The 17,001-nt window shown below is 41.4% G+C and overlaps 1 protein-coding gene across 26 annotated transcripts in view; it reads left to right on the top strand.

The window, feature by feature from the left end:
• Positions 1-17,001, top strand: part of Kalrn (kalirin RhoGEF kinase) — a 698,268-nt gene that overhangs the window by 433,201 nt on the left and 248,066 nt on the right. For all 26 annotated transcript variants that reach the window (XM_021259403.2, XM_021259427.2, XM_021259411.2 and 23 more), the window contains exons 18-22: positions 2,456-2,605; positions 4,961-5,075; positions 8,161-8,276; positions 8,744-8,866; positions 16,371-16,553. In XM_021259403.2, the coding sequence (XP_021115062.1) occupies positions 2,456-2,605; positions 4,961-5,075; positions 8,161-8,276; positions 8,744-8,866; positions 16,371-16,553 (687 nt within the window). The remainder of the gene's footprint in view (positions 1-2,455; positions 2,606-4,960; positions 5,076-8,160; positions 8,277-8,743; positions 8,867-16,370; positions 16,554-17,001) is intronic.

The raw sequence follows: 17,001 nt of genomic DNA on the forward strand, positions 1-17,001 counted from the left end.
ACTCATCAGGTCTATATATAAGTGACAAAGTAGAAAGTGGATATATGCTGAATGCTAGATTTAAGCAATATATCTGTCAGCTACTTCCACAATAACTCTATGTAACAAACCACTGCAAACTTGACAGTAAAAACAATATGCATTTATTTATTGTTTAACTATCTGGGGTTCAGTTGACTTCAGCTGCCTTTGGTAGAGATAAGCTCCCAGCTTGCATGCTGCATCCAGATCTGCTCCTATGTCTTTCATCTTCCTTGACCAGCAGCTACTTTGGATACATTCATAGTTACAGGCAAGCATGCAGAAGCCCAAAGTCCTCTGTGCAAGAGTATTGCAAGTCTTTATCTCTGTCACATTCTCTAACATCTTGTTGGCCAAAATAATCATATGGCCAAGCCAACACCAGTGAGCCAACAATGCCTCCTTAGAAGGTTGGGAAAGGAAAATGACTATTTGCTTAACAATAATATAATCTACCACAATCAGGCATTACACATTGCTTTAAAAACATATGATTCTGCCATGCATGGAGCTGCCAGTCTACTGTAGGGAACATAGCTCTCTCTCATTGGGGAACTGTGGGCCTAAGCAGTAAGCTGGTATCACAGGAGAGGCATGCAGTAGGGCCATGAAATGCAGCTACATTATCAGTACATCTTCACAGCAATATGTGCAATTTTTAAATGATTTGGATGCTGTTAGGGAATTCTTTTCATGAAACAGAGCCTTAAAGTGGGAGTAATTTTATTCAGTCTAAAAAAGTTTTCTCATTTGAATTGCTCCCTAGTAGAAATAGATCAGAAAAGCATTCCCCTATGGGTCACTTACAGGGACCTTGAAATGGAGCAAATATAACATCCCCATCAGAGCCTGCAGTCAGCGTTGTAGTCCCCACACTTCTCAGTCTTCTTTTTGTTATTTCAGAGAAGTATGCTTTTGATGGCCACAGAAGTTGAAAGCAACAGACTAAGATGATAAACAGTTTCCCCAGTAGAATCAATACAATCCCAACCAAATCCCAGCAAGATTTATACATTGATTTTTAAGATTTATATAGAAATAAAATGCAAATGCAGTGAACCTAGAATGCATAGAGCTTAAAATAGCAAAACAACCTTGAAAAGGAAGAATAAAATTGGAAGAGTTACATTGCCTAATTTAAAGACTTATTTATTCTGAAGCCACTATGACCAGGACAGATGGTATTAGTATAAGGTTAGACACAGTCTAACAGAACAGAGGTTGTAAAAGTAGATCTACATATATACAGGTTTTTTTTACAAATTCAATGAAGGAAGGAAAGTCTTTATCTCAAGATATAAGCCTGCCTGCAAGTTTTCATGTCTTGCATAGAGACATGCTAGAGATGGGGCTAGACAAGTTTCCTTGAGTACAGGCACTGACCTTCATATGACAGGGAAGCCTGTCTGGTCACAAGGGTATTCTGGATGAGACATCTTTCAGCTCAGCTCATAACTCAGTGAATATCCTGTCCAAAGACACATCCTTCATCAAAAGGGATGACTTTCTCACAGGAGACTAAGGATAATTATAGCTACCCTCCTTTGCTGCAGTATCTAAGAAAGTACTCAAGTCTATTAGAGGAAAGTGTAGGGACTCAAGTTTCTACTGTCTGTATCCTTTCTACCCTCTGACACTAGACTACCTTGGGTCTCCCACTGTATGACCCAACCTAACTTTCCCTCCAAACCTCCTTCAAAATGCTCTGCTCTCTTCTGAGGTCATTGATATGGTCATTCAGCATGGTTTTTCCATATTTTCAGAATTGAAAACCTTTTAAACTATTTTTTAGGTTAACTCAAACTTATTTTTCCTCTGAAAGAAATGTGCATTTTGTAGTAGGTAGCCTGGAGATTTCACTGCCTTATGGTAGGACCTTAGAACATTTTTCCCAGGTGAGGAGAAAGATGACTTTTGTTTATGACCCACAGATCACACAACAGAGGCAACTTCTTCTTTCACTTCTGCTTGAGGCTCCTTATAGCAGGACAAGTACATATGATTGGGCACATCAAGTATCTTTTTCAAATCCCATTTTCTTTCCTGCCTAGCTCACAATTATCCTGAGATCATAACAATATAATATAGATAAAACACTTTGAACCCCCCAAAAATATACTAGTCTTCCTTTCTTAGTCCTCATACTATTCCTAAGTAATTTCATGAACCCTCATAGTGTCAGCCTTCAGCCATCAGTGGTAAAAAGATAATTTCAAAACCCATATCTCCAGCCACAATCTGTCTCCTGAGCTGCAGACACAGGATTCGAACCACCTCCTGGACTTCTAGATGTCCCAGGGATGTAGCATACTCCAAATATACAGACTGAGCTTCAAATGAAAAATGTCATTATGTAGAGTTCTGTGGGCTGAAGTCCTCAGAGAACTCTTTGTGACTGATTAATCTACTGAGTCTTCCTCCTTGATTCATAAAGGTGTGCAGTGTCCTGGAGAGCTTAGAGCAAGAATATCGGAGAGACGAGGATTGGTGCGGTGGACGAGATAAACTGGGGCCAGCAGCAGAGATCGACCATGTCATTCCACTCATCAGCAAACACTTGGAACAAAAGGAAGCTTTTCTTAAGGTCAGAACATATTGTCATGCAAGGCCTCAGACTCCAGCCTTATTGCCTGTCTGTCCCTGTCAGTGTCTCTCTCCCTCTCCCTCTCTCTCTGTCTCTCTCACATGCGTGTGTGTGCACATGCACATGCACACACACACATATTCATATGGTCTTCCATTTTTTCTAAACAGGGAAAAGAGTTATAAAAAAAGATGTTGACTGGTTAATTTGAAAGACAATAAGGTTACATTTTACACATTGATTTTGCCCTTGTACTTTTGGTAGCACTAGGCAGTTAGGATACACCATTACTACCACTGCCAATTAGAATAGCCTGATATCCCATGGATGTCATTTATTGAGAAAAATACACACTTTTGCTCAATTACATTTGGTTTATAAAATTACTTTTTGATCAAAAGATATAAACCTAGTTATAAAACACTATTTAAAGTATTTTAATAATGGATGATGCAAAATTTGGGTAAAAATTAATAAATAAATTTAGACAGCCTATTTATTTATCAGTCTAACAATTATCAATTACCGATAAATACTAGAGTATTTATCCTCTTGTATGAAAGTAGAAATATCTTACTTGGGGTTTTCTGACAGAGGCCACCTAAGCCTCCCAGGGAGGAAGCACAGCCCTGCTCCGCACAGGCACAGGCCGTCAGTGGAGTGGGAAGTCCTACTGAGCATCTCCAACTGGCCTTTCATCTTCTCTGTCTTTGTTCAGCCTGATCTAAAGGGACCATTCACTTCTAGGTTTCTCACTTTTATCCTCTGCTTCCTCTTGGGTTTTTAAAAATACAAAAGAAAGTTTTTATATTCTCACATGTTGCCACTAATTTTGTGTAATTCTATAATTGTCTTTCTTTTATTAGGTACATTCTCTACTCAACTACTTCTTTGAGTTTTATTTTTGTCCTTCTTTTGAAGATAGCCTCCCCCTGCCTTTCTCCCATCTGTCTGGTATCTGCACCTGTGTTGGTCAAAACCTTTAGTAATTGGCACTGACAAATATGGTTAAATAGAAATTCTTCTGTACAGGGCTTAAAATAATTTTTTAAGTTTTTTCTATTATAAAACAAAGTCTAGAACAAAACAATTTAAGTACTCCACAGCAAGGATTTTAAATAAAGGTATAAAGGTATTTCTTCAGAAAATTAAATGTTTCTTTTGAAGAAGAAAAAAGGAAAACCTCTGGGCTAATGTTTTCTGTGTCCCTAAAAGCAGAGAGAGAAACTCCTTGTAACTGTGGAGATTTTGTGCCCAATAGAGAGAATGTTGAGCTCTCCATCTGGGCACATTAGTGGATCCAGTTCAAATTCCTTAACTTTAGATCATCATCGGGCCCTCAAATTCATGGTTCTCAGAGATCCTGGACCCACCAGCAAGCTTATACCAAAGATCTCACCAGCCTTTGTTGCTGATTTTAATAAATCATAAAATTATATAGTAACCTCTAATCATATAATTTTGTGGGCTCAGAGGCTTAAGCATAAGAAGATTTAAAATTTAACAATTGGTCTAGAGATAATTTAATTCAGGAAACTATGGATAAAAATTAGTGTACTAGCATGTATTGGTTTTACAACCAGAGGAGGAAAAGCCTACATTTTAGAAAAATTCAAAACCTATATAATCTCAAGAGAAACTAGAACTGCTATTAGTAGACATAGAGTAGATATGATTGCTTCCTGCTGCCTGCTCTTTTGAGGCCTTAGTCCTGTCCATCCATCGGGGCAGCAGAGAGAAACTGAGCTGTCCTCTCTGCTTCTCACAGGTGATATGAGTCTTGAAGGGGTGGTATAAAGGATGCATATTAGAGTTATTAAGGTAACTGGGGCTTAACAGACTAATTTGAAAAATATTGATTAAAAACTTCCACTTAGATTTATGGTTAATAGATATATTTACCCCCAAATTTTTACTTTCTAAAGTCTACATTAAACTAATATTACAATGGGCTATGTTCCTTGGGCTTACACCAGTGGTCATATGAAAGGCATTCTGGAAGAAGAAGAAAACCAGCCCAGGAGTGATCATTAACAATGATAAATTTATATGTAGGTGGTCCAGGGATTTGACTATTTCTGATTTTTATCTGAGATGGAAAGGAAAGAGGCACAGGGAAGAATTCTTTACTTGGTAAAAGAAAAGATCAGAACTCGAGCCTCTTGAATTGGAACTGTAGCATCCATGGGCCAGAAGTGGCCTCCAGAGTTCCACTTCTTCTGGATTCCTCCAGCACCTTCATCACCATCGGGCCCTCAAGCCTCCTAAAAAGTGCAAGGAAGACACACTTTATTTGGTGTCTTGAATTCCACACACCTGCTGGATATAAGACCCTCACACTTTTGTCTCTCTCAGGCCTGTACCCTGGCACGGCGGAATGCTGAAGTGTTTCTCAAGTACATCCACAGGAACAATGTCAGCATGCCCAGTGTCGCCAGCCACACCCGGGGCCCTGAGCAGCAAGTGAAAGGTCAGTGAGAGACCTGCCAGGCCACAAGTCACACCCATGGTATGGACAAGAGGCCAGCCCCTCACTACTGTGAACCTAGTCTTTGTGCAGTTGCGAATTTCCCAATTCTTCTCCTTAGAGAAGAAAAAATCTGAGGTGGGACGGTGTGGGCAGTGATGATTGATGCTCACTTTCCTAACATGCATCAAGATTTGGAGTAGAAAAATGAGAATAAACTTTCTCCAAGCTTTTTCAATTATCTTAGGGTCTAGGAAAATGATAGCGAACCTTTTAGAGCTTTCGGTGATAACAAACGCCGGCTGCAGCACTCGTGCCATAGGTTCACCACAACTGGTCTAGGGCTACTACATTGCCTAGTAGAATTTTCTGAAATAATGGAAATGGCCCATATCTACACTGTACAATAGAGTAGCCACTAGTCACATGTGGCCATTGAGCACTTGGAGTATGGCTACTGCAACTGAGCAACAAAATGTTTACTTTTATATGACATTTAATTTAAATTTAAATATCCATATGTGGCTGTGGCTACCATATTAAACAGCACAAGACTAGGGTGTCTTCAACCTAGGAAGAAGGCATAGACTGAGAATTATAAAACCAAGGTCTAATCCTAGAGTTGTCACTTATTGCCTGAGCTTTTAAAATTTAGTTTTCATGTTTAAAATGAGGAGAACGTCTAGACTCTTACTGCTCAAAATATGGTTCTCAGATGAGCAGCATTAATGTCACTTCGGAGCATGTACAAGAAACAGACTCTTAGGGCCCACCTACAGAGTCAGAACCTGAATTTTGGCAAGAAGTACCCCCCAAGCCGGAGTGGTGGTGCACACTTGTAATCTCAGCACAAGGGAGGCTGAGGCAAGAGGAGTGCCAGGAGTTTGAGGCCACCCTGGACTATATAGCAAAATTCTATCTCAAAAAAAAAGAAGAACCACCCCCAACCCACCTATACAACATACACATAAAATTTACATAACTACTATTCTAGATAGTCTTCAATATCTCTCTGAATTCTGTAAAGTCTATAATTATATGAAAATATATAACCTTTAGAATTGCTTATTGTCTGATCACATTACACTTAAATTATTATGTTTTGCTATCTTCAGTTATTGCTCTGACTGACCATGCAGAAATTAGCCTTTGAGTCCACTTGTCAGAGCAGAGAAATACAACCCTGGATTCCAAGACTAGGAAGGGAACCTTCGCTGACTGGAGTGAGGGGTGAGGCAGGCTTAGAGACATCATTGACAGAGGGGATGCAGGGCCTTTAGGTGAAGCTTTCCTCCTCATCAGACAGCACAAAAGCCAGGAAGATCAAAAGCCCTAGGAAAGAATTAAACTTGGGAATCAACGTTCCCTATGGAGAGGAGGGTTGCAAAGTTTCTTTTCCAGATGTGTTATTCTGTTTTTGATTGAGAGCCCCTGTGGGTGGCTGACATTATGTCACCCTCTCCTTCCAGCACATTTCAGAGCATATGTTCTGTCTTCCAAATGCAGATAGCAACTTGGGTGAGGCCAGCTGCTGCTGAGACACCACACCCCACCTACACTTGTGTGCAGAAGAGGGGCGGGCACCAGAGGGAGCCAGAAATGCCTGTCTTCCTGGGGTGATGGTAGATTTTCGTCCATATGAAACTTTCAAGAAGAAGAAAAAAATGAAACCCTAAACTCTTTAGGATTGTTGTCTGATTTAGCCTGATTCTGTCAGGCATCAGAGAGAGATCTATAATTAACCAAGTTCTGACTAGGGGACATAAAGACAAAAGGGAAGAGGCACTTCCTCTGTCCTTGTCCAGTGAATGCTTCCACCTGAGTAGGAACCTGCAATCCCTTTGGTATGTTTCCTTTTCACCTCCTACCTGAACACAAAGCCAGTGAAGCTTATTGTAAGTATTTGATATGGGAGCAAAGATTGCAGTATAACAACCAAAACAGGTTGCTGCATAACAACCACAGCTGTAAACATTTATTGTGCAGGTGACTAAGTATTGGCTGGGCTTCCCCTCTGTGGTAGGCTCAGCAGCGTAGTTGTACTTCAGGCTGACTAAAATGGGACTTCACTATAGGAGAGGTTCTTGTCTGTGCAGCGACCAGGGTGGGAAGAGTAGTAGTTACCTGGAAGTTCTCACAGTGGAGGTGGCAGAGGTACAAGGGACAAGGTCAAGTCTGCAGTCATATTTCAAGCCCCTGCTTTTGTCATATCTGTTAGCAACTTATTTGCCAAGGCAAGTCACATGGCCGAGCCATGTGACTTATCCACATGGTGGATAATTGGGACCCATCAAAGTTCTCAGGTTAAGAGGGGGAGTATGAACAGATTCTATCCCTACAGCCAAACCTCCAGGGAGCCATTAAAAAGAAATAAAATCAACAAAAACTTCTAAGTGCAAATACTGCAATTTGGGTTGTGCTCTCATGGTAAAGCACAGTAATGTTTTATACTCCCTACGCTGAAGCCAGATACTCAGTTTTTCTTATGATCAGATCCAAGACAACGTGGAAGTTTGGACCTAATGACAGCACATAGACATGATTCTAGTGCAGCTCCCTATGCCCTCTGCTCAGAAGTCTTGTAACTGAGGTTCTGCTGTTAAGAGTGCTATATGCAGGGTGAAGAAGTCCATACATATGTGAGCCTAGCCCCTGCCCATACATTAGTCCAGCCCCTCTTTTAGAAAATCCTCTGGAATGCCTAGGAGTCCCAACAAAGTCCATCCATGCTCATTAGGCTGTGCGGCTGAATCAGTTGCTATTTTAGGGACTGGTGCTCCCCAGCATCTCTTACAACCAAGATCTAACTTTGGTGTGAAGAGGATCAGGCTCATTGTCAGTCATCCATGGCTCTTCTTCCTCCCCTAACTCACAATGCCCTCAAAAACTGGCTGTCACCTAGACTGCCCAAGCTTGCTCCCCCTGGGAAATTCTCTGTCCCCAGTTTTGGCTTTCTTCCTTCTGGAGTTGAATTAGTCCCATGGGAACCCTTGAAAGTCAGTTACCTACAGCCTGGGTGGTAGGGCCAAGGGAGTTGAGGGTTTGATCAGAGCCTCCTATGACCAGTGTTCATCTCTTCTGCCTCCAGCCATCTTGAGCGAGCTCTTACAGAGGGAAAATCGTGTCCTGCATTTCTGGACCTTGAAAAAGAGGCGGTTAGACCAGTGCCAGCAATATGTGGTGTTTGAGCGCAGTGCCAAACAGGTATGTCCAGAGCTTTCCATGGCTTTGCCTCTGTTCTGTGGAGTATACGGCGGCCTCCATGACTATGGCTTGGGACCATCCAGAAGAAGACCCCAGCAGCAGGAGAGTAGGGACAGAGAGGGGATGGAGAGATGAAGGAACAGGCTGTCACTTGTCAATTTAGAATGACCAAGCATTCTTCTGAGTTGGCACCAGGTATGTGAGGAGATGCTGTTCATTGTGTCCCTAGCTCACAGATGAGACTGCACCTGGCCCAGAAGAGTCCCCTGGCTAATGATTTGCTGCTGGGATATTCCACATCAGGGACAGGCTCATTCATAAAAACACCTTCCGAGATAGCTGCTGAGTCAATGGTGTGAGCATTTCCCAGGCCCATCATGTTGTCCCAAGTTATAAACCTTTCTTGTGGCATGCTTTCCTACTGACAGCTGCCTTTGGGGGACTGGCTGGGTTCTTTCCTCTCACAGGCACTGGACTGGATCCAAGAAACGGGTGAATATTACCTCTCAACACATACCTCCATGGGAGAGACCACAGAGGAGACTCAGGAGCTACTAAAAGAATATGGAGAATTCAGGGTGCCTGCCAAGGTAGGAAGCACCCTGAACCCCACCCCAAGTCCACTTAGCACCCCCATCCTGGCCAATTTCACATTATAGAAGTAAGAGCAGCCTCTGGAAGCAGAAATGTATGGCTCACATGGTGAGAGGGAAGCATGTTTAGGATTGTCTCTTGTGAAACCTGCATTCCCAAGGAATTGCAGCTGCTAGGCACAGCAGCTCTAAGTGTAAAGTCAGTTGCTATACACTGTGCTTCTCATTATGCTCCAGGTTCTGGGATATGCTCTATTCTTTCAGACCAAATGAGCCAAAAAGGTGTATTCATGCAAAAATGTGCAGGCATGTGTGAACATCTGCATGTATCCACATATTCTTGAAGTTTGAATGGCTTTGAAAATTCCAACTATGGGAAGGGCTGGTATCTATGGGTGGGTTCCCAAAGGAGGTGAGTTTCTTATTTCCTGAGTATATTTTCCTGAGCTATTTCTGTCTAGCCTCAGACCTGCTAATGAGTCAGGCTGTGTCTCTGGGAAGCAAAATGTGTATACACCCTCACATCCTCATGCACATGAGGTGGCAAGGGATGCTGTGTGAAAGGAAATGCGATTTTCATGTTGTCACAGCCACCATTTCATCCTAGACTGCTTGGGTTTGAATGAAAATCTTATCTGTCTCAGCTTCCTCTCTCTAACATCCTCATCTCTCATACTAGGCTCCCTGCCATGTAGGAGCCTTTCTTGGCTTCACTCAGACATACAGGAGATGCTCTTCCTAAGGTGAGAGCTGCTTTCATGGGAGCCAAAGGCCAGAGCATGTTAATTCCCTATCCTACCCAGAAATGTTTCTGGCACTACAGTGCATGTTCCTCTGGTTTGGTGTAACAATTTTAAGACCTGAACCTCATTCCTGAACCAATTATTTCAAGTAATTTCCACTTTATGAGTCCCATACTATGAACTCTCAATATTAGAGAGCTGTTCCCTATACCACTGTGACCTTTTTGGGACTTTTTGCCCAACACAAAAAAGTATGAAATCAGATAAGAAACTCATTTCAATATCAGGTAGAGTGAACAGCACAAAGAAGTGGCACATTTGAACAGAGCCATGTTCAAATCCAACAGAAAACAGCTTTTAAGTTAGCCAGTTTAAGTCTATGTGCCCTTCTCCAAATAGTGACAATGGTAAACCATTAATGGGATGAATAGTATCAACTTTCTGGGTGTTCTTACCTGCATAGGATGGACAACAGCAGATACCCAGAACTTCTTAAACTATGAATCCTAAGGTTCTTTGGTTCATAACCAAGGTGGTAATGTGGAGAACTACTCAATTTAGTTCATCTTTCCTTTACGACCCACTTCATAACTTTCTCCTCTTTTCCATTCCTTGTTATCAACCTAAGATGTAATCAATTCTCAGTTGGGCTCCTTGCTTTTGGCCCTTCCCTCCTTCCAATCCCTCCTGCTTTTCCTCTCTTTAAAAGATTACTTTGGTCACATTACCACTCAGCCAAAGAGCTTCAGTGGTTCTCCAGTGCCTCCGGGATAAGGCCTCACAGCTTTTATATCTAAGCCCCCTTCCCAGCTTTATCTTCAATTATGCCTTTATGGAAGTTTTATGCTCAAGCTCAACGAATGTATTTTTTTACCTTCCAAGAAATGCATCATACAGCTTTTTGCCTCTGTACCATTTCTCCAACTAGAATATCCTCCCCTTCCCTCTTGTTTGCACTTTTTAAAAGGAGTCCACCTGTACAGTCAAGTGCCATCTCCTCTGTGATCCAGGCTGTGTTCTGGGAAAGATCTGGTCCTTCCTTGTATCACAGCCTTTGTCTGTATAACCTTTGGACACCTGGCATGGACCATCTGTTCTCCAGTAATCTGTACAACAGTATCACCTTTGTGAGTCAGCAAGATTCTGAAGGATATGATCTTTCTCATGTTTATTCATCTCATGTTCCTCAGGTCACCTGACTGTCTCTTGTGCATTGAAGGGAGGCCACAAGCTTGCATGAACATAGAGGAAAAGGAAATTTGTGTAGATTTCACCACCACCCCCAAATCTGTATTTACTATGATTTTGATACTTTGGCTCTCTATGTTCTTATCTTCCTTCCAGCTTAACTACAGCTTAACTATTTCTGTGTAGGGTATCATTCTCCCATCTAGCAAGCTCCAAATCTCAGGGTTATTTGTATCCGAATATCTGTTGGATAACAAATCCACGTGAGAACCTTCTGATGAATAGCAAAAGCCTCCTGTACCACCTCCATTCCACTTCCCAGACTCTTATTACCCAGCCATCTTTGATTTTAATCTGTGAAACTAATGAAGTGAATTTGAAGTGGAAACCACACTGACCCTGAGCCACAAAGGGTGAATATGGTGACCTTCATGACTTGATAGGTCATAGATTATAGATTATACTGAATTATTATACTCTGCTCCAAAGAAAGGTCAAGTGGAAGAAACACTGAATATAAAAAGGTACTTTCTAGGGCCTGGGATTTAGCTCAGTGGCACTGCACCTGCCTGGCAAGTACAAGGTCCTGAGTTAGATTCACCTGGTACCAAAAAATAAAAAGATGCCGTCTATATAAAAACCCACAAATTAAAAATAAAAATTAGATAGAGTTTGCGTGAGGATAAGAGGAAAATAAAATTTTACATTGTGATATCCCTATAAATAATCCAATTAGGAGACTACAAATGAGATTCCCTATTGTGGGTTTTTTAATTTATAAGGCATCTTAGAGCATGGTAATAGATACCACCTTAATATCTGGAAGAACTCTTGTCTTTTCTAAAAACAGAACCTTTTTTTACATTTTGTTTTTCATTTCTTTTCTTTTATAATTTGGTAGTTTTTACTATATTCACAAGATTGTACAACCATTGCCACTATTGACTTCCAGAACATTTTTATCACCCCAGAAAGAAACTCCATACCCATTAGCACTCCCCACACCCTCCTCCTTCGGGCAACTACTAGTGTACTTTCTATCTCTATAGATTTGTCTTCTGTATCTTTGATATAAATGGAGTCATACAGTATGTGGCCTTTGGTGCCTAGCTTCTTTTCCTTACATAATATTTTCAGGATATATCCATGTTATAGCATATATCAGTATTTTATCCCTTTTGTGGCTGAATAATATTCCATTGTATGGACATACCACTTTTTGTTACCATTCGTCAGGTTAATGTTTTGATTGTTTCTAGTTTAGGGCCACTATAATGTTGTGAAAAGTTATGTACAAGTTTTGGTATGAACATGTTTTCAGTTCTCTTATTTGTATACCTTGGAGTGGAATGGCTGGATAAACCGATCCCTCTGTTTTTAACCTAGAAGAACTGCTAAACTGTTGCCAAAGTGGCTGCACCATTTTATATTCTCACCAGAAGTGTATGTGGGTTCCAACATCTCTACTTCTTTGCCAACACAAAGTTATTGTCTGTCATTTTGATGTAGAATCCATTGTGGTTTTGATTTACAGTTGGTGGTGACCTATGTTGAGAATACACTTTTTAAGTGGGTAGTTTTGTCTCTGAAAGTGAGAGCAGCAATAAGATAAACCAGACTTCATTCTTCTTAAGAAGAGAATTAAGCAGTGATGAAATGACTGGAAGCTTATAGATTATACTTCTTGGAATTCAGACAGCAAGGAAAGGGAAACCTGGAGTGTCAGACAGGTACTTTAGGCAAAGAAAAGTACAATCTAAACAGTTCAGATAGGATGGGAAGAATTCTGTTTCTGAGGCTTTAACAGGAATTTAGCTCATATGTGATGGGAAATTTTTAAAGGTTAAGTTTTTTACATGTAATGCCAAAGGATCCACAAAGTGAATATGGAAATTTATCTCAAGAAACCTGTTTACCTGAACAAGGAGCTTACTAAGCCAATTTGTACAGAAAATATGTACAGTAAATATGAGGTCAATAATGAAAGGCAAGTGTGAAAGATTATAATGAAATTATAAAACTAATATCAAGAGGATTAAATCTTAAAGACAAAAAAGCTTCTTAAAATCTTAGAGTAAGGCTTACTAATTATGGGAAGATGACATAATATTAATTGATCAAAGAAAATAAGATGAGAAAGGAGAAAAGGGGAGATAGGAGGGAGAGAGGAAAACTAGAATTGCTGAATCTCTCTTCCTTAAAGCTCTTTCCCAGCAGATAATATATATTCAAAATAAAAAGGGAAAAACGTACATTAGGAGACGCATGACGCCCAAGATATGTGAGCTGTCAGTTCTAGATTTCTAGACCCAGGTGAGTTATATTCCCAAACTCTCCCTCTTCCACAAAGATCAGTTATGGCCATACGTTTGAACCTGTTATCCAACAGTCACTACAATCTGAACTCTACTTTATCAGTCTATACAAGATACTGTCTTTGATGACAAGATTTGAGTTTCAAACTTACTTGCATTCTGTAGGGGACAAGATATTGTATGGCCATGTGTGGAAATAAAGATAGAAACTGAGTAGATGGACCTCTCAGGGTCCCATGAAATGCTGAATGACTCACCCTATGGGAAAAACAAGCAATGTGGCATAGTCTCACCTCTGAAGATGACAACTACGGTGTCACCCCAGACCAGGAGCACCCTGAGAAGCCACATTATCTGATCTCCCCACAGCAGGAGCTCAGACGTCTCTGTAATATTCCCCCATTATTAGGATTCAGCTTCCATTTTCTTCTCCCCTCTCCTTGATGTGTTTTCACTTCTACCCTGTAGTCAACCACCTGGATCCCTGATTCTGCAGTGCAGATCCCCAGAGCAAAACCTCCATTGACCCACCATGTTGACATTATCCCTTTTAGAGAGAGCTTTTAGGCCAGGACACCTCAGGAGTCACTGGCCACATATTGATGGAGCAAGGTTTGCCTCTGATCTCATCAGCTGTGGCCAGGAATGTGGCAGGTAACATGGTACTACTTTACTCACTATGTAAGAAACCATTCCAGACTGCATGTTGCGAGGGTTATGGCCACAGTTGGTGTCTCAGTGGGCTTGTTCAGTGCATGGGCCAAGTTTGTCATCTGATTCTTCCCAATGTAAACTGTTAACTCTTGCAGGTATGGCTTTATTCTCCCCCAGACACAAGATATGCATATTCATTCACTCATTCCTCCATTCAGAGTTTACGGTATGCCCACTGTATCCTGGGCATTAGAGACAAGCAAGTAAATAAGATGTGATGGTTACCTTTTAGGAGTTCATGGTCTAATGAAGGAGACATATAAATAACTCTGCATGGTAAATACTGAGACACACGTGTAAGGTTCTTTGGAATCACGGGGAAAGGCATCACCCACCTATCTTGTGGGGAAGAAGGAGACAAAAGGGGCCATTGGATTGAGAATAAAATGAGTAGGAGCCCATCACGATAGCAGTAGGGGCCTGTGACCTTCAGCCTGGCTGCTGTTCAGGGGCATGGAGAGCATAGAGATAGGGCTGCTGCAATGGTAAGCAGGCCACATGGGGGAGAGCTTGTGCACACTGCTCACTTTACTGTTTGTTCCCCAGGCTCTACAAGAGCCTGGGATGCTCTTGGTTATAAATCTTTCTCCTTATTGCTTTGAATAACAGTTTTGATGCTTTAGGTTGCATTTTCCTCTAACAGAGCTGCCCTGGTAGAGTTACTACCACTACCTGACTGAAAAATCCCATCTGATAAATGAAGTTACCTTAACAAAAGCAGAGAATATATATTTCCAGCACTTTTACATAAATATGGATTTCTTGATTTTTGGCAGCAAAAATTAAGCTCTGTTTTAAGTAAACAGGAAAATTAAGAAAACCATTTTCTCTAAAAACATTAAAACCCTATATGCAATATTATAGAAGTCCTTAGGACACCTATATTTTCTTAACCAGCTCCAATGCTGAGCCCTCACTCTCGCCCCTCTCCTGCATTTCAAAGGTCTTCCAGCTCCTTGGCTCCCAGCCCCTGGCACCAGCCCACTGTCCTGAGATAGGAGAAGCTCAGTATGTAGGCCAAGCTAGCGGAGAGCTGGAGCCCTACTATCCCTGGCTGTGTGCAGACAGAGCTTTCTGGCATCCTTGGAAGAGTTTGTCTCTCTTGGAAAGGGCTGTAGGTGAGCCTGGAGAGGAGGATATAGGAGAGTTAGAGGGGTTAGGAGGCAAAGGCAAAGAAAGAAAGGCTCTTCTGTCTTTTTGAGTGCTGCTCCACTGATTTTTCTCCCTCAGTTTCTCTCAGTCATCTAAACTGAATGAGAAGTCTAACTTTTGCACCTACTTTTCTCTAGCCCAAAAGATAATTTTTCTTCTTAGAATATTATTTAAATCCTTTCCCTTAAGAATTTTCAGGCTTCCCTGATAGATTTTAGATTTTCAAAACTTACACTTAAGATGAAAGATGAGCAAGTGGTTTCTTGTCTAAATATCCCTTCAATTTTTACATCTTACCCAATTTGAGCCCCACCTTCCCCAAGAGTTCTTTCCTACCTTCTCATGCTACCATGCCTTCATTTTTCTGTACTTAAAATTCCTGCTTTGTTAACTATACACACTTCTCATTTTGACATTCAATTACATGACGCCCTGAGTTACTTAACTACTGAGCACGAAACTCTTGTCCCCTCTAGGGATTATGCACTATTGGAGAGCATGAACATCATTTTTTCCCTCCTTTTGTTTACCCCCCAAGCCCGTCCCTATAGCTCTCTGCACATATGAACAGAGTGGGTATTGAACAAATTTTTGCTAAAAATGAAATTAACCCAGCACATGTCAGAGTTTTGCCTTGTTAGACCTGGAACAGTTACTGGCTCCTTTAAACCTTTTCTCTCTAAGGGAAAGTAAAGGCTAATCTAAAAGGGACAAAATTTACTCCTAAGTCTGTTGTTGGATTTCCTTGGATGCTAGCATATGCCAACATATGTTTCAGAGCCTACCTCTGCATCTCTAAACCAGGGAAGGGAGAGAACTAGGAAGAAAGGATCAAATAAAAACAGGCTTTATTGCTTACTAGTGATATGAATTTGGACCCTAAAAACTAATCCTCAGGTGTTTCATCTGTGACTCAAAGAGACCCAGGCTATCTCCCTCCACCTACTTCTTAAGGATGCTTCAAGACTCACACAGATCTCAGATGTGATGATAACATACTGTATAAACCAGAAAAGCACTGTATTGATGTGGGTAGTAATAATAATGCCTAACGGTTATGGCTTCCTGTGGGCACTGTGAGGGCCTGCTGAGTTCAAGGCACTGTTCTAAGGATTCTGCATTATCAGCTCATTTAATGCTTATAACAGCCCTATGATGCAGGTACTGTTACTGCTCAAATTCCTGCTTTGTGGATGAAGGAACTGAGAGGGCACAGAGGGTTTAAACACTTTGCTCAAGGTGACCAGGGTAGTAAATGCAAAGATGGGACATAAGTCCATGCAGTCTAGCTCTTAGGTGCCTATGGCTGCTGTGGAGAGAAGGAGACTTGGGAGGGAAGGGGCCCAAGAGTAATGTCGTCTAGTAACTTAAGACCATCTTTTGGGGCAGCAAACAAAGGAGAAGGTGAAGCTTCTGATTCAGCTGGCTGATAGCTTTGTAGAAAAAGGCCACATTCATGCCACAGAGATAAGGAAATGGGTGACCACAGTGGACAAACACTATCGGGATTTCTCTTTGAGGATGGGGAAGTACCGATACTCCCTGGAGAAAGCCCTAGGAGTCAACACAGAGGTAGGTATGCGGTCTCCCACTGGGATGTACTCCTTTCTCGTCTCTCATAGTACTGGGCTCCCATTGCCACCAAGGAGAAGTTTCCAGAGCAGTCCTTCTTAGCTGGCAATCCTAGAGCACTTACTTGCCTTGTGTGGCTTTTGAGTGGGGGTGGGGTGAGGGACAAGAATTTGTTCACCTCTAGTTAATGCCCTGTATATTGCAAAATTGACTGGCCAGGAGAGGAGCCTATGGCTACTGAGCGGTTTTTCTCTGTGTAGAGTTAACTATTGACTTTGAGGACTAACCCCTTTATTTTAGCCTCATCAGTACCATCTCCTACTCAATTATATTAATCCCCAAATGATTAGAGTTCCTAGTATATATAATAGCGCTCTTTCAAGAATAAGGGGTGTAATTTGTGTGAAGGCTATTGACATTTCAAATGAGAAAAGATACTATTTGCCAT

This window comes from Heterocephalus glaber, unplaced genomic scaffold (genome assembly GCF_053883595.1).
Source record: "Heterocephalus glaber isolate CG9 unplaced genomic scaffold, H.glaber_assembly_v1.0 deba00000122, whole genome shotgun sequence".
NCBI classification, from domain to species: Eukaryota; Metazoa; Chordata; class Mammalia; order Rodentia; family Bathyergidae; genus Heterocephalus; species Heterocephalus glaber.